This window comes from Convolutriloba macropyga, chromosome 7 (assembly GCF_964194025.1).
Source record: "Convolutriloba macropyga chromosome 7, txConMacr16.3, whole genome shotgun sequence".
NCBI classification, from domain to species: Eukaryota; Metazoa; Xenacoelomorpha; order Acoela; family Convolutidae; genus Convolutriloba; species Convolutriloba macropyga.
In genome coordinates, this window is record NC_134474.1 from 60958983 (window position 1) to 60980406 (window position 21424).

The 21424-nt window shown below is 36.3% G+C and overlaps 1 protein-coding gene across 7 annotated transcripts in view; it reads right to left on the minus strand.

The window, feature by feature from the left end:
• The window catches only part of LOC142343213 (patatin-like phospholipase domain-containing protein 7), a 189956-nt gene that overhangs the window by 57706 nt on the left and 110826 nt on the right, over positions 1–21424 (minus strand). For all 7 annotated transcript variants that reach the window (XM_075394961.1, XM_075394958.1, XM_075394962.1 and 4 more), the window contains 2 exons: positions 5359–5956; positions 4145–4403 (listed from right to left, as the gene is read on the minus strand). In XM_075394961.1, the coding sequence (XP_075251076.1) occupies positions 4145–4403; positions 5359–5956 (857 nt within the window). The remainder of the gene's footprint in view (positions 1–4144; positions 4404–5358; positions 5957–21424) is intronic.

Below are 21424 nucleotides of genomic sequence, written 5' to 3' on the forward strand. Positions count from 1 at the left end.
GCTGCTCTCAAACAATTTTCAATTAGTATGAAATACACTAAATTGACAATATAATTTTCAATTGAAGTACAGAAAATTCAAATTGAAAGTGAGGAAACTCAATTAAGAGAGTGAGGCAAGTAAAGTGTGACAAAAATCTCAATCAAGCAAATCACCAAAAAATTAGCTGCACCAAGGGTGAAAAATATGTCACGCACGCAGTTCAGTCAAAACTGCACGAATGAAACAACAAAAAGCAGATTTGGAGTGATAGTGACGTTATAAGTTTGTAACAAAAATCTTGACTACGAAGTACAAAAACATAACAGCACAAGTTCCGAAATAAAATCCAGAGAAATGAAATCATTAGTGACCTAAAAATCCAAATTATGCAAATAATGATAGTCAACAAAGCACATGATCCTATATGAGCAAAAGCAAACATCAAATCTGAAAAGCAAATAAACAATTTCAAAAATAATTTAAAAGAACAAACTTTATTTAGAGATTAACACTACGCGTCCCTAGAATTTTAAAAAAATTAAACATTGTTTTGGAAATCAACAACCAGAAACGAGGCAAAAAACAAAATCAAGCAAAACTTTAAAAAAATCATTAATACTCCATTAAAACAAACAGTGTATAAGTCATTTGCTCAATTTAAAAAAAATCTATGCATTATTAGAACACATATATTACATGAGCTTTTGAAACCATTATCTAAGACGGAGGAAAACAGCAAAATACTTGTATGTGAAAAACACGCGTATTCGCTCTTTTTAGTATTGCAGGTTGATTAAAATTACCGCTCTAACTTCTCATCGATAAGAAAAAGACTTAAAAAGAACCAAACAAAGAACTCAAAACGTGAAAATAGGCTAGCCTGTAGCATTTTCCGCTCCACTTCCTGTTCAGCCTCATCAAAATGACTTAAAACAACAAAACTGTGTGAAGAGATCTATCAAATAGCCGGAAGACTCATGAAACTGCTCTGAGTCGAAAATTCACCAAGACAACAACCAAACACACAACGCAGCAAACTAAGGAATTGTTTAAAAATTTGAGTGAAACAGCAAAATCCCACAGCCATTCGAAATTCTCTCTCTATATAATGCGACTCCTACATTTTCTCAAAAAGACTGTGCAATGCCGTTTGTGTTGAATAATTGACGACAAAACAACTTTCATTTTTTTCCAAAGTTTTCTGCAAAAAAACACCATTGATAGACAAATCAATAAGATTTTGAACAAACCAATCACTATTGACAAATAATAGCCAGTTGAGAACACAAGGGCCGTTTTTAAACATATACGTGCTCGCACAACAATCGCCAAGCCATTGTAGGCTCAACGGTTTTCAATCTCACAAAATTTTCTTATTGATGAAAAATTGAAGATCTGTCAAAAATTGGGGCACAAAAATTTACAATTTCCCTATTTTCCGTCATATTCCTCCACCAAAAACAACAAAACGATGTTTTATGACGATATAACAGTAATCTACTGGTAACTAAATATTATTTGAGAAGGTTTTCTCGCAAATCCCAATAAAAAACGAAAATTGTCAACAAAATTGCTAAAATAGCCCAAGAATCCGCAAAATAGCCGAAAACATCCAAATTAACATAACTGATATTATTTACCTATAAATCTCAAAAAACTTTCAGCAAAAGGATGCAAATAATGCAGTAGCCAATTAAAGCCGCTTTACTGAAAAATAGCTATACCGAAAAAAAACTCCTTGAAAAAGCCGAATCTGATTTTAAAAATTTAGATTCGGCTTTTCAAGGAGAAAGCCGAATCTCGCTTACACAAAATTTGCACCTCATTTTCTTGCTCTCATAAAAACAATGCTAAGAGAAAAAACACGGACTTTTCCTCTTCACTCTCTAATTCTTATCAACACTCAAACAACTTTCATGCGTTTTCAATTTTTTACGCGTTTCATTCCCGCTCCAAAAATCACTCCAATAAAATTTATCAAAAGACCCCTCTCCAAAATTCGAATCATAAAAAGAAACCTCCCCAATACAATTCATATTGACAGATCTTGGCATTTAAAAAATCTGAAAAAAGATGAGAAAAATATCAAAAAATCAGTCAAATTGCCGCATGTGAAAAAAAAAACAGGAGAAAACGAATTCTTGTTCTAACGCCGTTTTCTCACTCTGATTAGAAACTGAAGTGAAAAATATTCCAGCAGTAAAATCACTCGCTTTTTCAATCCACTTCCTATTTCAGCATGACCAAAACCACTTCTACCATTCCACTTGAAAAATTATGAAAATGTGTGAAAGATCTTAAAACATAACGTCGGGCGAAATGCTCTCCAACGACGGCCGAGCGGTAGTAGCTACCTGCGGCTTAATAATGCTAGCATGGGGGGTGAGCGGGAGGGGTGAGCTAACATTGTGTGCGTGTGTGTGTGTGGGGGGGGGGTAAGCGATGGGATGTGTCGGAGTGGATCAAACTTTTAAGACCAAGAACCGCCCTCTCACACCCTGAAATTGTCTCCTCAAAACAGTTTTGGTGAAACGGATACTTAGAGATTAGTAAGGCTGTAAGAGAGCTGCTCGGCCACTTCATGCCCTCAGAGCGCTACCATTTTATACCGTTTCGGTCAAGCGAAAAATGGCATGAAAAAGACCACAGGACTAATATAATTGCTACATATTTCGTTGGCGAGCAAATAAAAAACAGCTCCCCAATACACCAAAAATTCTTTGAATTTTCATGGACTTAACCAAAAACTAGACCTAGAACAGACTATGAATGGATTAAGAAAACCATTTAGAAAAAAATCCCATCCAAAAAATCGAAAAAACAGTAAAAATCAAAGTGAAATTGCCGCATGTGAACAAAAAACCACTAGCGAGAAAGCGAAGTTTTGTTCAAACACCGTTTTGTCACTCTACTTTAAAATTAGAGCAAAAAAGTTTCGCGCCACAAAACCACTCGCTTTTTCGCTCCACTTCCTGTTTCGGCGTGACCAAAATCACTATTCTAAATTGACTTCAAAAATCATGAAAATGTGTGAACAGATCTTAAAAAAACATAGCCGGAAGAATTCCGGAAACGACTCGAAGGAAAAAATTGCCCATACTTATGACTAAACAACTACAACAACTATTATGAACCCTGAACCTCCACAAATGCCATAAAAAATTTGAGGAAAAATAGAAACGGCATTCAATAACCAAAAACAAATTGAAAAAAAACTAAAAAAACTTAATGACTTTTTTATAGTACAAGGAAACATAAAGCCCAATAAAGTTCCTTTGCATTTAGAGCAATGAAAAGCAATGAAAAGGTTAAAAAAAGAAAACTGCAAACAAATAAGAAAAATGGTTTAAAATTTCTCAATTTTTCTGTTAATTTTCCTAAGAAAAGAATGATTTATACCAAGAAAACTTTAGCCAATTGGTATCTGAATATTCGTTAAGTAACAAGCTTCTACTCAAACCCCACTTAAAGCACTAAAACAAAAAACAGGCAAAAAAATCATTAAATTTCGTCTAAAAATCAGCAAAACTGATAGAAAACCTCGAAAGTAGCATTAAACTCAAATTAACTACTTGAAACCTTCAATTCCTATAGAAACAAGCCTAAAACTAATACGATATCATAATCAAACCTCATAACCATCAAAAGTTGCAAAAAAACTGCTTTTAAAAGCAGCACGTGAACAAAAATTTCGGTCGCTTAGAGAAAATTTTCTCACACATCAATTTCTCGCGCTCTCAAAAACAGCGGTATGAACAAAAACCACTCTCTTTTTGCTCCGCTGTTCACATTTGTTCAGCACTAAAATCACTCCAAAATTTTTCACGGGTTTCATTTACCGCTTCAAAAATCACTCCAATAAAATTGATTAAAAAAGGACTTCTCCGATACTCCTCTTCGAGTCATAAAAAGACAGCGCCCCAATACAATTCAAATTTTTTGAATTGTAAAAAAACCAGGAACACCGCAATATAGCTACGCGCAGTTTACAGCGGCGCAGCTATAAACTGCTCAAAAACTCTTCGAGTCGTAAATCACAAAATAGCGTCAATGAGAAAATAGCAGACTTGCCGAGACAAAAGCAGCCAAAAAAATCCAAGAAAATTTTGTCTCCACTTTTCAGTTAAGGTTTTTCAGTTTTGATGTCTCAAACTCGTCTTACCATTCCAACCAGATCCCCTCTGCCGTATTCACCCTCAAGTTCCTTCTTGGTAGCCCCGATGTTTTGCCAAACGGACCTGAGCCGTCCATTAATGACAAGATAGGTTGCATCTGATTTATCTCCTTGTCTGTAGACAGACTTGCCAGCCTCCAATTGCATCCAATCGAGCGAGAAGTCAGCCTGTCGCACGAACGGGGACATAGTAGCCACAATGTCATGTGATACTTTCAACACAATCGAGGGAACTGATGAGATTAACCTAAAGACAATTATTTTTTTATTCAAAATTCTATCTGCATTTTCTCCGTATGAAAATTAGTAATTTTTCTGGAACTTACAGTATATAAAATTTTATCGATTTCCAGACAACCCATATAAAATTTGAAGAAAACGGAAACGGGATATGATTGTAGTTTATTAGATACGGCAACTGATTTAAATTACATCAATCAATGACAGCCTTAAACCAAAAGCAATTACTTTATTACCATCAATTTTTCTCTTCTGTTTTTCTTTGTTTGTAATACAAGTGTTCACTACCATAAATCCAACAGAGAAAGCAATCGATCAGACCTGATTCAGAAAAAAAAGGTTCCAGCCCTGATTCAGAGTCTGATCAGGTTAAATACAAGGCTGCTAAGAGAACACTCCGGAGTCGATCTCTGAGGTTTCTATTGACAGACAAAAATCAAGACTCGGGAGTCTCTGCCCAGATGCTTCTGTTGTGTAAATTAGCACTACTGAGTGACTGAGTGAGTTAAGGCAACACAGTGAGTTAACTCACAGTGGTGCTAATTTGCACAACAGAAGCATCGATTCTTCCCTTAAATATGTGAAACGAAACATTATTGGCTAAAACATAGCCGACTAGCGTCGGTAGAATTGCTATCGAATGACTAGTGGGAGCTTTAATCAATTGCAGTCTGCTTCAGTCGGGGGGGGGGGGGGGAGGGAGGCTGAATGGGACTAAATTGGGACGAAATTCATTAGAGGGGTTCAAATACATCGTCAGAGCTTAATATATACCACTTTTAAGATTTAAAATCGTTGAAATTGTGAATGAGAGAGAACTTTAGATCACGCAATACGAGATAGTCAAGGGCGTAAAGGTCACTCGAAAAGTCAAAAAACGTTCAAGCAAAAATATTGCATAAAAAAGACGTTTACAATAATTGCTTCTCTTCGAGAGCAATTAATAAATGCTTCCTACTTACTCATAAAAGTACTGTTTACTCAACACCACAACTCTGCTGGCAGTTTTCGCTTTGAGTGAAAACATATTTGGTTCTCCAGTTAGCACCGGAATTGTCCCTGCAATCTCACCCACCTCGGGTGTATAGATAGTAACATCCACGTTGTCATTATTTTTCATTGTTATAACCAACTGACCATTCATAACCAACACGATGCTGGAGTTAACAGTCCCTTCTTCCAATAAAACAGACCCAGCAGTGCAGTTATGCAGTTGCAGTTTATCGTTCAGTAGATAGCTTTTATTAGCCGGCAAACCAAGTGCTTTTGCGAACATGTAAACGGCTTCCACATACACGTTTTCATTGACATCTTGCTTTCTCAATTTGCTCGAAGTTGAAGGTGTGGTGTGACCAAACGACAGAGAGTATGATCGCCTTTGTCTAGGTGAGACTGAATTTTTGAAGAAATTTAGGTCGGAAGCAAACGGTTCGTCATTTAAGTTGTCATTGTTAGTTTTTCCTGCTGAATCGCTTGTCTTGCTTTCAAGATTCTCAAGTCGTGCTCGACCAAGGACGTTGTTGAATTCGTCATTGTTAAGCAACGTTCCTCTTAGGTGAGCTGAAAACAAAAAGGAAAATCCACATGTTTATGTAATGAAAACCGAGGAACCGATTACGATATTCTGAATAATTTAATTGAAATTTATCGGAAAATTGCTGCCGAATTGTGGTTTATTATTCCTCTGGGTGAACTCAGCTCTTGTTTATTTTCATTATTTTCACTGAAATGAATTGTGCGGAATGAATGAACAAAAAATGGAATCATTTGTAAACCCGAATTGACAGCGTTTGATATTAAAATCAATTAATTTTGGCACGCTTTTGGTACGTATATAGTAAGAGGCAGGAAAACAGAAACCATTAACCGAGACTGGACGATTTTCCAAAAAACCTTTTGTGGTTCAACTTTTGGTTATTAGTTTGGACATCCAAACCAGCTCTGGGGGAACTTTCAACAGCAGGGAGCTTAAAGTCGGACTTACGTTAATCTAGTGACAAGTAAACTGTCGTGGGCCACAATTTCGTCTTTTTCCTACCGCATATTTTTTTAAATAAAAAAACATTTCGGAAAGAAAGAAAAGTTAGCATCCATCAACAACTTTCATTTGTCATCTTAAGTGAATGAGCTAGTTATTAAGTGTAAGGTTTAACTCGCCGATATTGATCGATCAGCCTCACAAATTGAAAAACGAAACAATGCAATTGTAATGAAATTCGCACATTACTCTCTTTCAGTGGGTTATTAATTTTTATTTTAATTTCATTAAACAATTTTTAATTCAATCAATTTTAATTTTGATATTTATTTCAAAATTTTTATTTTTTTTTATTAAAATATTTTAATCAAATTTAGGTTGATCAATAAAGTTTTTAATCATTTGTTCTCCAATTTTATATAAAAATTATGATCGGAGAACCATAACCCCCCCCCACCCCCCCCCCCCCCCCAACGACTGGCGGCGAGTAGATCGCCTCTAGATGTAGCCAGCTTGAGTAAAGCGATGATAGCAAAAGTGGAAGTGAAAGTATTGCACTTTGAGAATTTCTGCATCCTCAAACGTTCTTCAGCAGCTGTGATGAGCCATACATTTAGAGCTTACTAAAGTACACAGAGATCTGCACGAGGAGATATAACCCCGGACGTTACCTGTTTATCGGGTTTTTGAGAACAAAAAACAATCAAATTAGTAGAAGGACAAACAAGAGGAGTATTATTGTCAGCTTTAAATAGTTGGTGTTTAAACTATATTACAACCAAACAATATAGCTGCTGCTTTAATTTACCCTGACTTTGATTGAACAAAAAAGTGACAAACTGCTGACGTAACAATTGAACTATTATTATTGGCGACAAAGTTCAAATATATCAGCATGAGGTTACAGATACACACTGCTGAAAGTTTGGCCAAATTATTGCATACGAAGGCATCAGATTTATGGCACTAAAAGGACATTTTTTCCATGACATAAACTGTAAGTTACTTTATTTCTTTGAGCTCCATGAATTTTCAATAGAACAAATTTTGTTGAATTATCCCTCTTTGATAGCCTCTTTTTTGTTGAGTTGCCCCGCTCTAAGGAAAGAACTCAGAGAGAATACTTTGAATATTAATCGTAAGGAATTCTATAATGGAAAAAAAGTAGTGGAAACGAACAACACATTAACTTTTAGCAAATGAACTTAAATAGGCAATGCCAAGTCAAACGGCTAATTAAAAATTAGGACAGCAGTACTTCAACTAACTACTTCGAGAGCTAAGTTTTGTTTCTTATAAATTTCTTACTTTCTTTTTTCTGTAGAGATTTCTTATAGTCTTAAAGTACTGAGTAGAATGGGTAAATAAACTCTCCTCAATAAAAGACCACTCGATGAGCCTAAATTGCATTCTGGTGCCCGAACAGATCAGTGTCTCTACTGACGTTATTTGTGAAACTAACTAAATGGTTGTTCTTTTCTCTGTGCTGAAAATTAAAGCTTCCCTGACTTGCCTTGACGTATGAGGCCGTATCCGAGTTTTTACAAACAAAAAACGCATATAATTTTCAAAATGTTCTTTTCCTCGGGATTAAAAAGTCCTCGGGATTAAAAAGTACTCGTTGCAGGTATGAAAAGTAAATGCATCTCAAAATTTTAACTCTCGCTGCCAGTTTTCTCAAAATTTGTATCACTTCCCTTCGGAACATGGACAAAAATCAAGATACAAGCCCAGGTATTTTAACTAAGCGACATTGGCAACCTCAAAGTACTCGACAAACATTTGAAATTTTAATTTCTTCCAATATAGCTGTTTTCAGAAAATGATTTCTTTTGGCTAGCAAAATGAGGTGATGACCTCCAAGATATTTAATTATCATACTCACAGACTGCCAGGGGTTGTGTGTAACCACTTTCAAGTTAGTTTTGGCTAAAATCTGTTCGCTAAATCACTTGTCAAATGGAGCTTTCTCTTTTAAGGCATTGACATAAAGAACAATCAGAGGCGGACATATTAATTTTGTGTGCACACATTGATATATTTATGTTCCGAGTTTCTATAAACTAATTGTTACGCACTAACTTTTAGAGGTAACTTTTATCTCGGTAATTTGGAGAGTAATATCAGGAGTGACTAACTAGAATCGTGGCCATTTTACAAGGACCTATTATGGCTGTTTCATAGTGCGATTTTAGCGGATATAATTTGAATGCAATTAGCTAGTAATAGCCATTTATTGAGCGGTTCATATGCGTAGTATATCCCCTGGTTGCGTTGTACTTAATAGCTTCTCACGGCTTTACATTAGCTCTTTGGCAGTCTGTAATAACTTAGAATGTGGACAAAGTTTTCCAGTTCAATCTTTAATTATTATATCTGAAACTATGAAGAATATTTCAAGAGAAACAATAAGAAGTTTTACTAATATTTCAAGACTATGTTATCAACTGATTGTCAGGCTGGTTTTCCGGTGTTCTGGTGATCGTAAGTTCCACAGAGTTGTATCTCAAGCTGTATTGGCCCTTCGCAAATATTCACTGATCTTCAAATTGGGCAATTTCCGGGTTTTGTACGTCTCTTGATGTTTGTTAAGTACATATACAAATTCAGTATTAGCAACTATTTTATCAGCATAAATGCTCCACCAAGTACATAACTTCTCAGGACTTTATTTATCAATTACATTAATTTATCTTCACGGAATTCAAAAGGTAAACATTGAGGCTCCTGGGTACGTAATAAGTTTATCAGTAATCTGTCAATCTGCGGTTGTTTTTAATAAACAAACAAATTAGAGGTTAAAGGCCTAGATGGAATTACGGGCTAGATGTGGCCTTGAAAACTGTCTGAATATGAAGTAAACAATAGCACTTTATACGGATATTTTAAAGGAAATCATCACATACCTATGAGACACGAAATAGGGGCCTCACACTACCGGACTTTATGAAAATTTTCTTTAAAAAATTTGAGCAGGAACTCGATTTTACAATTTTTCTATAAAACATAAATAATGACCACTGATATAAGGTGATACACATGTTTTTGTTGGAGCCACCCAATTTATGTTTTCTTAGAAAAGAAAATTAAACGAAAGCATTAAAGTTAAGACAATTAAACAGTTTAAAAGAGATAAGATTTAAGTACAGAGAAATGAGAATAGAGGTTACGGTTAAGACAGCAGAAGAAATAAGGCTGTTTATGGAATGTTGAGGCAGTAAAGATGGGCTAATTCTGAATGGGAAAATTAAGGACATAAGTTAAAATTGAGATTGAGAGAAGAAGTTTGAAAAAGCACTGGAAGAAGCGACGTTAATGGCATTAAAAAAAGGCTCTAAACTGAAAGGAGGCAAGTATAAATGAACTGGTTTAAAGCAATGTTTGGTTTGATGGGTTGAATATTTTTAATGATTTTGAGCACTTGTTAAGGGAACTTAATGAGGGAAAATGAGGCTTAAAATTAATATTTGTCGAACTGTTTCAGAATTTCAAGAAATCCAAGCGCCTTTTCCGCAAGGCTTCAAACTGCTTTGTCTTGTTCGTCTTATGTATCAAATCGGTCCATTCAAAAGGAAGAGGTTTTCTGGTTGGACAGTAGAAGACCTTAGAGATTGCTCTCACCATTAAAAAAAATTATGCCTCTTGCGGAGAAGTCTTAAGTATTTCTCTTCTTGTCCTCAATTGCGTTGTCCGAGTGGCTGTCATTCGTAATGTTGTCGTTGGTGCGAGTGGGAACTACATTGTTGTATTTTATCCGTGCAATACTTTTCCACATTTGAGCTTTCTGTGAAGCTTTTTATGGGTAAGTGCAATGTATCTGTGCAAAGCAATTAATCCACTCTGTTTTTGCTGGATAATCAGTTTTAGTTCATACTACTCTTTTTAACGAGACTAGGAGCTTCTTTCCTTTAACATCCTCCAATTTGGCATGTAAGGTCCTTCTCGAGGGGAAAGGAAAATGTCTAACAAAACAATATGCATCAATTTTTTCGGTTTCCCTTTTCATTGCCTTTTACTGGCTTTGGCAGTTTGTCTGCCTTTCGAGCATAAACTGAACAGAACTGTGGAACAGTATGTTCGGGCCTATAACAGCAATATGTTAATTGGTTACATTAAAGTGAATGACAGATTTATTTCGGTTGTCTACTTTAGCGTGTAGATTTTGCGGTTTTAACTAGTAATTACAAGTGGCAATTAGTTGAGTGTTTGCAGACTCATGTTAAACTTTGTTTCGTGTGTTTACAAATGATGTGGCAACATTTGTGGACATTACTTATGCTAATGTGTAATGTTTCGTGAAGATTAAATTTGACGTTTGACTATATCTACTTTCAATGTGTCAACTAATTTGATTGCTGTTTTCAACTTTTTGCAGGATTACTTTTACTTTAGAGCGTTTCAGGACTCGCAAGTTTTCTCTAAAATTACCACAGCAAATTGCAAGTCAAATTTTCCTCAGTGATCAGAAACCCAAACTAAACAATACTGTGAGACTTATGCACTATTTGGATATTGTGACCAATTATTGCCATTATCACAATTTATGGTGGATCATTTTGCTTCATTTTTTTAATTCATTGCTTTCTCAACAATTATAGTGAGTTCAAGCGGGAGTAGAGCTGTGAGAGAGGGCCGGTGGAAGTTGAGTAATTTTGGTTCCATTGTTATCATCATTTAGTGTAGTTTCATTTATAGTTGATTGATCATTATTATAGTTACATTTCTGCAATAATAGTTGATATTTACTGGTGGAACTGTTGAGAGAGGTGTGTGTGTGTGCATGTATTGTTGGTTTTATAAAGGTTCGCTGCTATATAATGACGTATCTGAGGTAGACCGAGAATTTTGATAAAAACGAATTTTTTCATTTTTGAGCGTTATTTCTACTTTGCCTGCAAAATACTTGCTTTTATTTAATTCTAAGGAATCTAGACATTTGTCCTTGTGGCTGTTAGCTGTTGTGTGTGATATGAACGGGTTTGAAAGGGTAATTGATAAGGAATTGCACTTTTGATTTTGTAGCATTTTTGGTCATTTTTGCAAATCAAGTCAAGTGGAACAAATGAATATTTTTTTTTCGTTTACATTCAATTTCGATCAAAACTTTTGGCTTGACCTAATCGGTAGACATCAGCGGGGAACAACTATAACTATGCTCTTTAATCAGGTGTTTTGACGTTTTTTGATCAATTCTTTTGTGCATTTCTGAAATGTGAAAAGATGTGACATTTCAGGGTGCTCGTCGTCATTCGAATATTAATTTGCTCCAATAGGGCTCAAAATTTGCAGATCGCTTCAACGGCTCAACAAACCCTGCAGCACAAAAACATTTGGCATGGAATAAACATTTCGCACAGATTTATGTTTATTTTGGTGAACGTGGCTAGTTTTGAATCATCAAATTTGGGGTTGAATATGTCGTCACTGTTCATCTAATATAAACAATGGATTGTTAAAATGGTGTTTTCTGGGTTTTGTACTTATGTGCATTGCTGAATTGTAGGGTTTGGATTTATGTATTGGGTCGAAACATTGATTTTTCTATCCAAAATGCTTATTTTTTGGTGTATTTTTCCACTAATCAACCTTTTTGAAGACATGTACTGGTCTGGCGATGCTCTAGTGGCCTCAATCAGCTGCTATCGGCTAGAAGTGCTGTCTATAGTTATTAAAGGAGCATTTTTCATTTTTATGACTTTCAAGATAGTATTGGTGCAGTTTGGTTCATGAATTGAGGTCAGGATATTGTTTTTCTATCGAAATTTTTCGTTCAATTTGGTCAAATAAGTGCATCTCTTATTTTTTCAACATTTTAGCATTTCGGATCGATTGAAGGCGTTCATTAGATTCCAACAACTACTAGAGAGACTGAATAATGGATGAGCTCATGAATCGGCTATTCTGTACTTTTTTTCTGGTCAAAATCAGGCTCTACTTCGTATCAAAACAAGATACTTTGGTAGGCTACAGTATTTTGCTATTGTTTCAACATTTTTCTAAACAATGTTCAAAACGTTTATTATGGGCGTGTAGAGGTTGATCATATGGATGCTTTAAGCTAAAAATTTCAGGGTCCATTATTCTGGACTTTATGAACATATTTGTGAAAGCTCGAAAATCCATAATCAGGGTGCTCGCCGTCACTCGATTTTTAATCTGCTCAGATCAAGCTCAAAAATAATCAATCGCATTGTCGGTTTTAGAAACCCTGCAGCGCAAAATTTTAATTTGTTTCAACTAATATATCTCGAGTTAAATTGTTTTTGCTGCAAGGAACCTGGGTTCTTTGGAAAGGCTCAGGTAGGGGATAGGTTACTGGCTAATTTGCTATGTTAAACTTAAAAATAATGGGTCAAATGGCTATGGTTGAACTGCTCATATGTAGGGATAACTAAATCTGTAACTTTATTGGGCAAATTCAGGTTTTAAAATGCATTTTTGATCTTTTTTTTTCAAGAAGTTCACATAACTTTTCGTGAATTTTGGCACTTTGACAGTCTTTTCTCAGCCTATATCTGCACTAGGGGGCTGGGAGTGTATCTGCACCGTATTCTGAGAACCATATATGTGAAGGCACTGATGATATGGTTAATTTCCGTCAGAAATTAAAATTTCTGGTATTAAAATTAAAATTTTAGTCGGAAATTTTAGGAGCCATATGGGACAAAAAGTTACCAATACGAATATCAGCCCAAGCTAAAACCACGCAACAAATCGCTTTCAGATTAAATAAAACTAATAGACATTGTTGACTTATTTTCATTGTGGAGAAAGCCATTCAGCCTTTACTGTAACCACTGGCAAGAGTCGCTGAATTACAGAAAAGAAATACTGACATTGCTCGATCAGCAAATTAAAAAACGGAGAGAAAAATATCACAGAGAACAAAAGTTGGGCTGATTCCAGTGGAAGCTGACCGGAAATGATGTCAATTACCATGGAATCAAAAAGATCACGCTATGCTGCGATCAAAGTTTTAATCTTCTAACTATCCGAATTCTTAAATTCTGGTTTTGTAAGCGTGAAATAACGGACAATTACTTCAATTTACCGTTTTGTTTAATTCAAGGTTGGGAAGAGCAACAAAACATTGCTCAATCAGACATAATGTTAAAATAAATCAAACCTGAGCAGAACAACGGTCTAAAGCAATAAAATGGGCCAATTGAAAAATTTTAATTAACCTTTTTGGTGGATTCGAGCTCATTCGAAAAGTGTCAAATTTAAGGGTGTTCGCAGTCACTCTATTTTTAAAATGCTTCAAATCGCTTCAAAATTTACAAAATAACTCGTCTGCTGTAAAAATCCTGCAGCGCAAACATTTAGAGTCATAGGAGCGCTCATGGCAGATTCATTACTGTTTTTGTGGTCTGAACCTAGGATTTTTAAAAGTGTCAATTTTGAGCTCAGTTTTGTACAGCAATGCTAACTTACTTGAAAACAATTTATTATTACTGTTATTTTTGGTAAGATCTGTCTGGAATGGGTCGATTATGGCTGGAATCGCTACTACTAGGCAAGAGAATTTCAGAAAACCAGATTAATCTAGATTTCAATAAATGGTTCTTGAGATATATTAAAAAAAACTGGATTTTGAGGTCAAATTTTTTCAGTTTTTTTGGCAACTTTTGGGGTTTACAGCCATGTTGCTCGGACTTGTGCATTTGGGGCCAGGAGGGGGCTACTTCTGGACTGTATTGGGTACTTGCTGATGGAAATAAATGGTGATGGGTAGAGGGTCAAAGACTTGTCATATATGTTAAGACTTGTCATTAAAAAATATGTTGAAGTTAAAATTATCGTAGCTGCTGACGAGTTTTGGAAGGCTTAAGTGTATGATTCATTCAGTTATGACTACTTCTCTGAGCTCAGAGACGCCTACTAGCACTGATTGATTTATATGTCGGCTTGCCTTAGAATCTGTTTTTGGTAACTATGTTGAACACATAGCGGTTGAAATGGGGGGTCAAAGTATATTGAAACTGAGCCAATTTTTGGTGGATAGTTGAAGTTGTAGTAATTTGGTATTTCAGGGCATCAACATTTGATTGTCTGGCTAGGCCTTTTGTCATTGCAAGGTCTGTTGATAAACAGTGTGCAAAATAGTGTGGAGCTGGTAAGATATCTGATGGGGAAATGAGATATGTTGCATTTATTTCTTGACTAACGTGATTTAAATTTTGATGTGATGGACCTGGAGATAAAAATTTTGTTTGTGATCTAGTAACAGTTCTGTCTACTCAACTGCTGGAATTTTTCCCTGAATGTTTTACTATACTAGCTCTTACTTGATCTAATTTTGTCTCTCTACTTTGTGTATTTGATTGCTTCGCCAATTGCACTGGTGCCTTGATTGCTTTTCGTTTTTCTTGCTCCGATCTAGCTCTTGAATTCCGCCGTACTGGAATACCCGAGCGTCTAATTTGGTCAGCTAAATAAGCGTTTGATCGGTCTTCTGTAAGCAATGAGGTTGTTTTCACAAAATGAAAACCACGTAGTGAATTTTGTTGTGATTCACGCTCTGGTGGTTTAAAGCACTTTATTGTGGTTTTCCTTGAGGCTGCTGGTTGAGGTTGTTCGTCATCTGATGAAGAAGATGATACCAGTGTGTGAAACAGCAATCAATTATGTACTAAATATTATTAACCTTGGCCTATCAGATATGATAAATTTATGACTTCCACTATTTCACATAATGATATTTTAACTCCATCTTAAAAAAGTTTGTTCAGTTTGTTCAAACCACCCACTTTCATCACTTTAACTTAATTTCATTCTTGCCATAACATTAATCTATTCAGTTGCTCTTCTAACTCTCTAGTTTTGAGTCCAAAGTAATTTGCAAGAGGAAAATTAGCAGTTTTCCAAGCTAGATTCTCAAAGTGGAACCGTGTTAGGTTTCCGTCTCTCATTGGATATTCTGAGAATCAAGTCCTAGATTCGATTAAGGATTCGTGCCGCGAATCCAACTCACTTAGTACAGGCAATGTTAGCAATACAAAAGCAAAACTATATACTGAGGTATCACATGGCTCAGTCAGCAACTAAAGAACGCGCTGTAACCGGAATTGAACCTTTCCGGCAACGACCTACCTTGGGACCTTCATTACGATGGGAGAGAAGGAAATTTATCCTAAAATTGGCAATTTTGGCTAGAAGGAATTTTGGTAGACATCCTACGCGAAGCACCACCCGAAAAATTAATACTACCTCCCAAACCCATCTATGAGTAAGACTTCAAAAATAGTACTGCTCAACTCGATCGTAGGAGCAGAAAAGAAAAATTAAAGAATATATGGCTCAACAAAAGTCAAAAGATAGAGGCTGCAGTAATTCTATGTGGTGAAAGACCATGTCAATTCTGCGACAGCAAGGCTTTCTCCATTGTCTATCTCAGTCTAGGCACAGAAGGCCGACGGATTTTTGGCTCCCAAGAACCTACCGTTCAGATAGACAAAATAAAAACAAAGGATTTGTGGGACATCCTTGACAACGTCTTTACAAAAAAAAGAAATATAACTTTCGACCGTTACACTTCTCTGACCAAAAGCAACTAAAAGGGGAACTGGTGGAAAGGTTTTACGGATGTCTGCTGGAATTGTCTCTAAATGGGACCATGGCAGCTACGAAGAATCAGTTATTCAAGATGATTTCGTTGCAAATATGCACGACGGAGAAATCAAACGCAAACTCCTGAAAGAAACACGAACCCCTCAGAAGGCGCTAGAACTGGCAATTAATGTAGAAATGGGTACGCCAAACAAACTTAATATTTCGGGAACTCCTGCACACACAGTATTAAAATAAGATCCCTCAGTTAACAACGTTAAAAAATCATAAGAACAATCCCAGGCAAACACAAACAAATTTAAAATCACCTCTCTGCCCAAACAGTGGTTATACTTGGTCTTCTAGTCATCGTCAAAGCTGCCCAGCACGAGGAAAGACCTGCAAAAACAGCGGTATTAATAATAATTTTGCAAAGGTTTGCCTTAAACCAAAGAACCCATAAACCAGAACCCAGAGTTAATAACGTAGAAGATATAACATCAGAAGCCGCCACAATTGGGACATCTTTGACAGTAGACGAACAAGTTAATCAAATAGACAATATGCTAAAAACATAATTTTTACGACGCTAACAATGACTCTGATAACAATTAACTCGATGACAATTGCGTAGCAGTCATCACAAACGACCAAAATCTGAGAGAAGCAGTCAATGTGCAAGTACACTTGAGACTAAAGCAAGAACATGGAGGCTAAAGCGCTAGTGGATTCTGGCAACGTCTGTACAATCATCCATAAAAAGTTTAGCAAATGCAGTGGTTCTGAGTAACAAAGATAGCTACCAGAGAAAGTCGTCGGGATTGCAAGATTTAAAACCATTCTCTAATGACATAATCAAGATAGTTGGTGTCATTAACACTACAGTAAAAAGCAGAGACCGGTTGGCTAAGGTTTAAGTAACAGTCGTAGAAGACGCACACCGGCCAATCACTGAACGTGATCTGTTTCTTCATCCCGGACTCTGTAAATCGGTCAAGAAAAATACTAAATATCATTCAAAATCAATGTCCAATTAAACAAAAAATAGCGCTTGACTTTCCAGGTCTCATCTCCCGCATTGGTGAATCGTTCAAACACACTGTCAAATCAACATTTTGAAAAAATCAAACATTTTCAATCCAACTCATCAGAAAGATAAACCAGCACCAATTAACCTTCATTCATTAGCAAACACTGAGCTTCAAAAACTAATAGATGAAAAAACAACGCATTATAAAACTCAATAGTTGTTCTGATAAAAAATTTTATATCTCCAGTTATTAAAGTTAAACGAGATAAAACAGTAAAACTAGCTTTGTGTTCCAAAATTCTGAACAAATCACTTCTTAAAAATAAATACCAGATGCCTAATATTGAAAATTTAGTAGTCACTATTCAACAAAACATTAACTCAAATGCATCAAATGAAACAGCACTTTTCCACACTGGATTTGAAGTACGCCTACAGCCAATTAAATTTAGATCCGGAAACGTTACAGACAGAGGAGTGCTATACAAAGGAACAAACCATTCACTCTCAAGAAACACATGTGGTAGGATTCAACCAGTGCGCTTCAATCGATGAAGCGAAAAACAGTGCGGTCCTGAAGCCAACCTGTGTGCTGTAATCTTTTGTCTACTGTGGACGAAAGTCATCAAGCGATTGGATTTGCTACTGGGGACGAATGCAGGTTTTAAAAAAATACTTCCAGATTTTGTTAAGCGTGGAATCAACTGCGATGAAGTTGGATCCAACGAGTAAATCTCCCGTCCAAGTTGGCTCCTAAAAGCATTTGAGCTCGATGAGGAACTAAGACGATCATTACCATATTTGCATATTTAAGACCTCAGAGCGATTTCATAGACATCAGAGAATAGTTGGAAAATAGTCCAACGAGAAATATTTGCGGAGTGAGTAAAAGCTATTAAAAAATGGGAAAAGGAACGCAACAGAGCCAAGCAGCAAAAACGCTTTCCTACTTCATTTCATGGATGACGATGGTATGCTACGAGCAAAAGCAAAAACCTTTGTCCAGATCATTATCCAGTACACCTAGCGCAATTGAGCTACTTCTCAAATGGCAAAACAAAAGTGTTCACCTCAAAAGAGTTGAATACATTCGAAGCATCATTGGATCACTGATTTTGGCGAAACACTGCATTTTGTGAAGAAAAACTGCACGCAGTGTAGAAAAGCGATCGTTTAGGCGCCGCAGATGCATGATCTCCCCTCATATCAACATGCATCTAGCGTTCGTCCTTTTACGAATACAGGAGCCGGCTACTTTGGGTCACATGAAGTGAAAAAGATCCTTTAGGTACTCGAGCATTGCCTACAAAACGCAAGTGAATGTCTGGATGTAGTTCATCCGTTTAATGCCCGAAGAGGCGAGCCGAAGACTTTTGTCGGGAAAAACCTTGCCGAGTATCAACCAATTTCAAGGCTCTGTCTCAAAACCAAATGACAAAGTAGCCATAAAGGAATCAAATGGTCTTTAAGCCAACTTGCTTCGCCGAACCTTTGAGGTGTGTGGGAAAGAATTGTCAGTCAGTTCATGCAACAAGGCTACGGATAATACTCGGAGCAGCCAACCCTTTAAAGAGGAACAAGTGAAAAATTTTGAGCGTTGTTAAACAGCAGCTCAACAACTGACCAAAAACAGCTGTTAGTGCAGACGTAGCTGATTTGGAACTCTAAATGAAAAATAATTTTATTGTTGGCCATGCAAAGTTTTTCTGGCCAAACAAGCTTTTTTGCGGGAGATTCAGTTAGATATCAGAAGTTGTTTCACGACCAAAGTGCTTCGCGAAAGTTGTTTCGAAAAGTCGGAAATTTTAGGAGCCATATGGGACAAAAAGTTACCAATACGAATATCAGCCCAAGCTAAAACCACGCAACAAATGGCTTTCAGATTAAATAAAACTAATAGACATTGTTGACTTATTTTCATTGTGGAGAAAGCCATTCAGCCTTTACTGTAACCACTGGCAAGAGTCGCTGAATTACAGAAAAGAAATACTGACATTGCTCGATCAGCAAATTAAAAAACGGAGAGGAATATAGCAGAGAACAAAAGTTGGGCTGATTCCAGTGGAAGCTGACCGGAAATGATGTCAATTACCATGGAATCAAAAAGATCACGCTATGCTGCAATCAAAGCTCTAAACTGCTAACTATTTGAATTCTTAAATTCTGGTGTTGTAAGCGTGAAATAACCGACAATTATATCAATTGACCGTTTTGTTTAATTTAAGGTTGGGAAGAGCAACACATCATCGATCAATCAGACATAATATAAAAAAACATTATGGGACTGGTTTTTCTGGTAGTACAAGGCTATTGGGTGGTTATACTGTAGGGGGCATAGGTGGTATCATTCGGGTCAGGAGGGACATAAAATGACAAAATTTTTGAAGCCGCAAAATTTATTTGAGGCTCAATTTTTGTTTTTCGCCATTTTTCGACAGAAATTTAGAATTATTGGGTTATAATGGTTGATGGAGGTTGCGACAGTTGGATTAGCTGTGGGAGGCATCTGGGACAGATTTTGGCATGTATAATTTACATTACAATTCGATCAATTTTAACGCACTTTGGTAGGGTTAGTTATTTTTGTAATTACTCAACAATTGTTGACTTTTGAAATTGTTGACTTTTGACAGAACTTTTGGGCACTGTGATGTCAAACCTGAGCAGAACAACAGTCTAAAGCAATAAAATGGGCCAATTGAAAAATTTTAATTAACCTTTTTTGGTGAATTCGAGCTCATTCGAAGAGTGTTCGCAGTCACTCTATTTTTAAAATGCTTCAAATCGCTTCAAAATTTACAAAATAACTCGTCTGCTGTAAAAATCCTGCAGCGCAAACATTTAGAGTCATTGGAGCAATCATGGCAGATTCATTACTGTTTTTGTGGTCTGAACCTAGGATTTTTAAAAGTGTCAATTTTGAGCTAAGTTTTGTACAGCAATGCTAACTTACTTGAAAACAAATTATTATTACTGTTATTTTTGGTAAGATCTGTCTGGAATGGGTCGATTATGGCTGGGATCGCTACTACTAGGCAAGAGAATTTCAGAACACCAGATTAATCTAGATTTGAATAAATGGTTCTTGAGATATATCAAAAAAACTGGATTTTGAGGTCAAATTTTTTCAGTTTTTTTGGCAACTTTTGGGGTTTACAGCCATGTTGCTCGGACTTGTGCTTTTCGGGCCAGGAGGGGGCTACTGCTGGACTGTAGTGGGTACTTGCTGATGGAAATAAATGGTGATGGGTAGAGGGTCAAAGACTTGTCATATAAGTTAAGACTTGTCATTGAAAAATATGTTGAAGTTAAAATTATCGTAGCTGCTGGTGAGTTTTGGAAGGCTGAAGTGTATAATTCTTTCAGTTATGACTACTTCTCTGAGCTCAGAGACGCCTACTAGCACTGATTGATTTATATGTAGGCTTGCCTTAGAGTGTTTTTGGTAACTATCTTGAACACATAGCGGTTGAAATGGGGGGTCAAAGTATATTAAAACAGCCAATTTCTGGTGGATAGTTGAAGTTGTAGTAATTTGGTATTTCAGGGCATCAACATTTGATTGTCTGGCTAGGCCTTTTGTCATTGCAAGGTCTGTTGATAAACAGTGTGCAAAATAGTGTGGAGCTGGTAAGATATCTGATGGGGAAATGAGGTATGTTGCATTTATTTCTTGACTAACGTGATTTAAATTTTGATGTGATGGACCTGGAGATAAAAATTTTGTTTGTGATCTAGTAATAGTTCTGTCTACTGAACTGCTGGGATTTTTCCCTGAATGTTTTACTATACTAGCTCTTACTTGATCTAATTTTGTCTCTCTACTTTGTGTATTTGATTGCTTCGCCAATTGCACTGGTGCCTTGATTGCTTTTCGTTTTTCTTGCTCCGATCTAGCTCTTGAATTCCGCCGTACTGGAATACCCGAACGTCTAAGTTGGTCAGCTAAATAAGGGTTTGATCGGTCTTCTTTAAGCAATGAGGTTGTTTTCACAAAATGAAAACCACGTAGTGAATTTTGTTGTGATTCAAGCTCTGGTGGTTTAATTCACTTTATTGTGGTTTTCCTTGAGGCTGCTGGTTGAGGTTGTTCGTCATCTGATGAAGAAGATGACACCAGTGTGTGAAACAGCAATCAATTATGTACTAAATACTATTAACCTTGGCCTATCAGATATGATAAATTCATGACTTCCACTATTTCACTTAATGATATTTTCACTCCATCTAAAAAAAAGTTTATTCAGTTTGTTCATACCACCCACTTTCATCACTTTCACTTAATTTCATTCTTCTCATAACATTAATCTATTCAGCTGCTCTTCTAACTCTCTAGTTTTGAGTCCAAAGTAATTTGCAAGAGGAAAATTAGCAGTTTTCCAAGCTAGATTCTCAAAGTGGAACTGTGTTAGGTTTCCATCTCTCATTGGATATTCTGAGAATTCAAGTCCTAGATTCGATTAAGGATTCG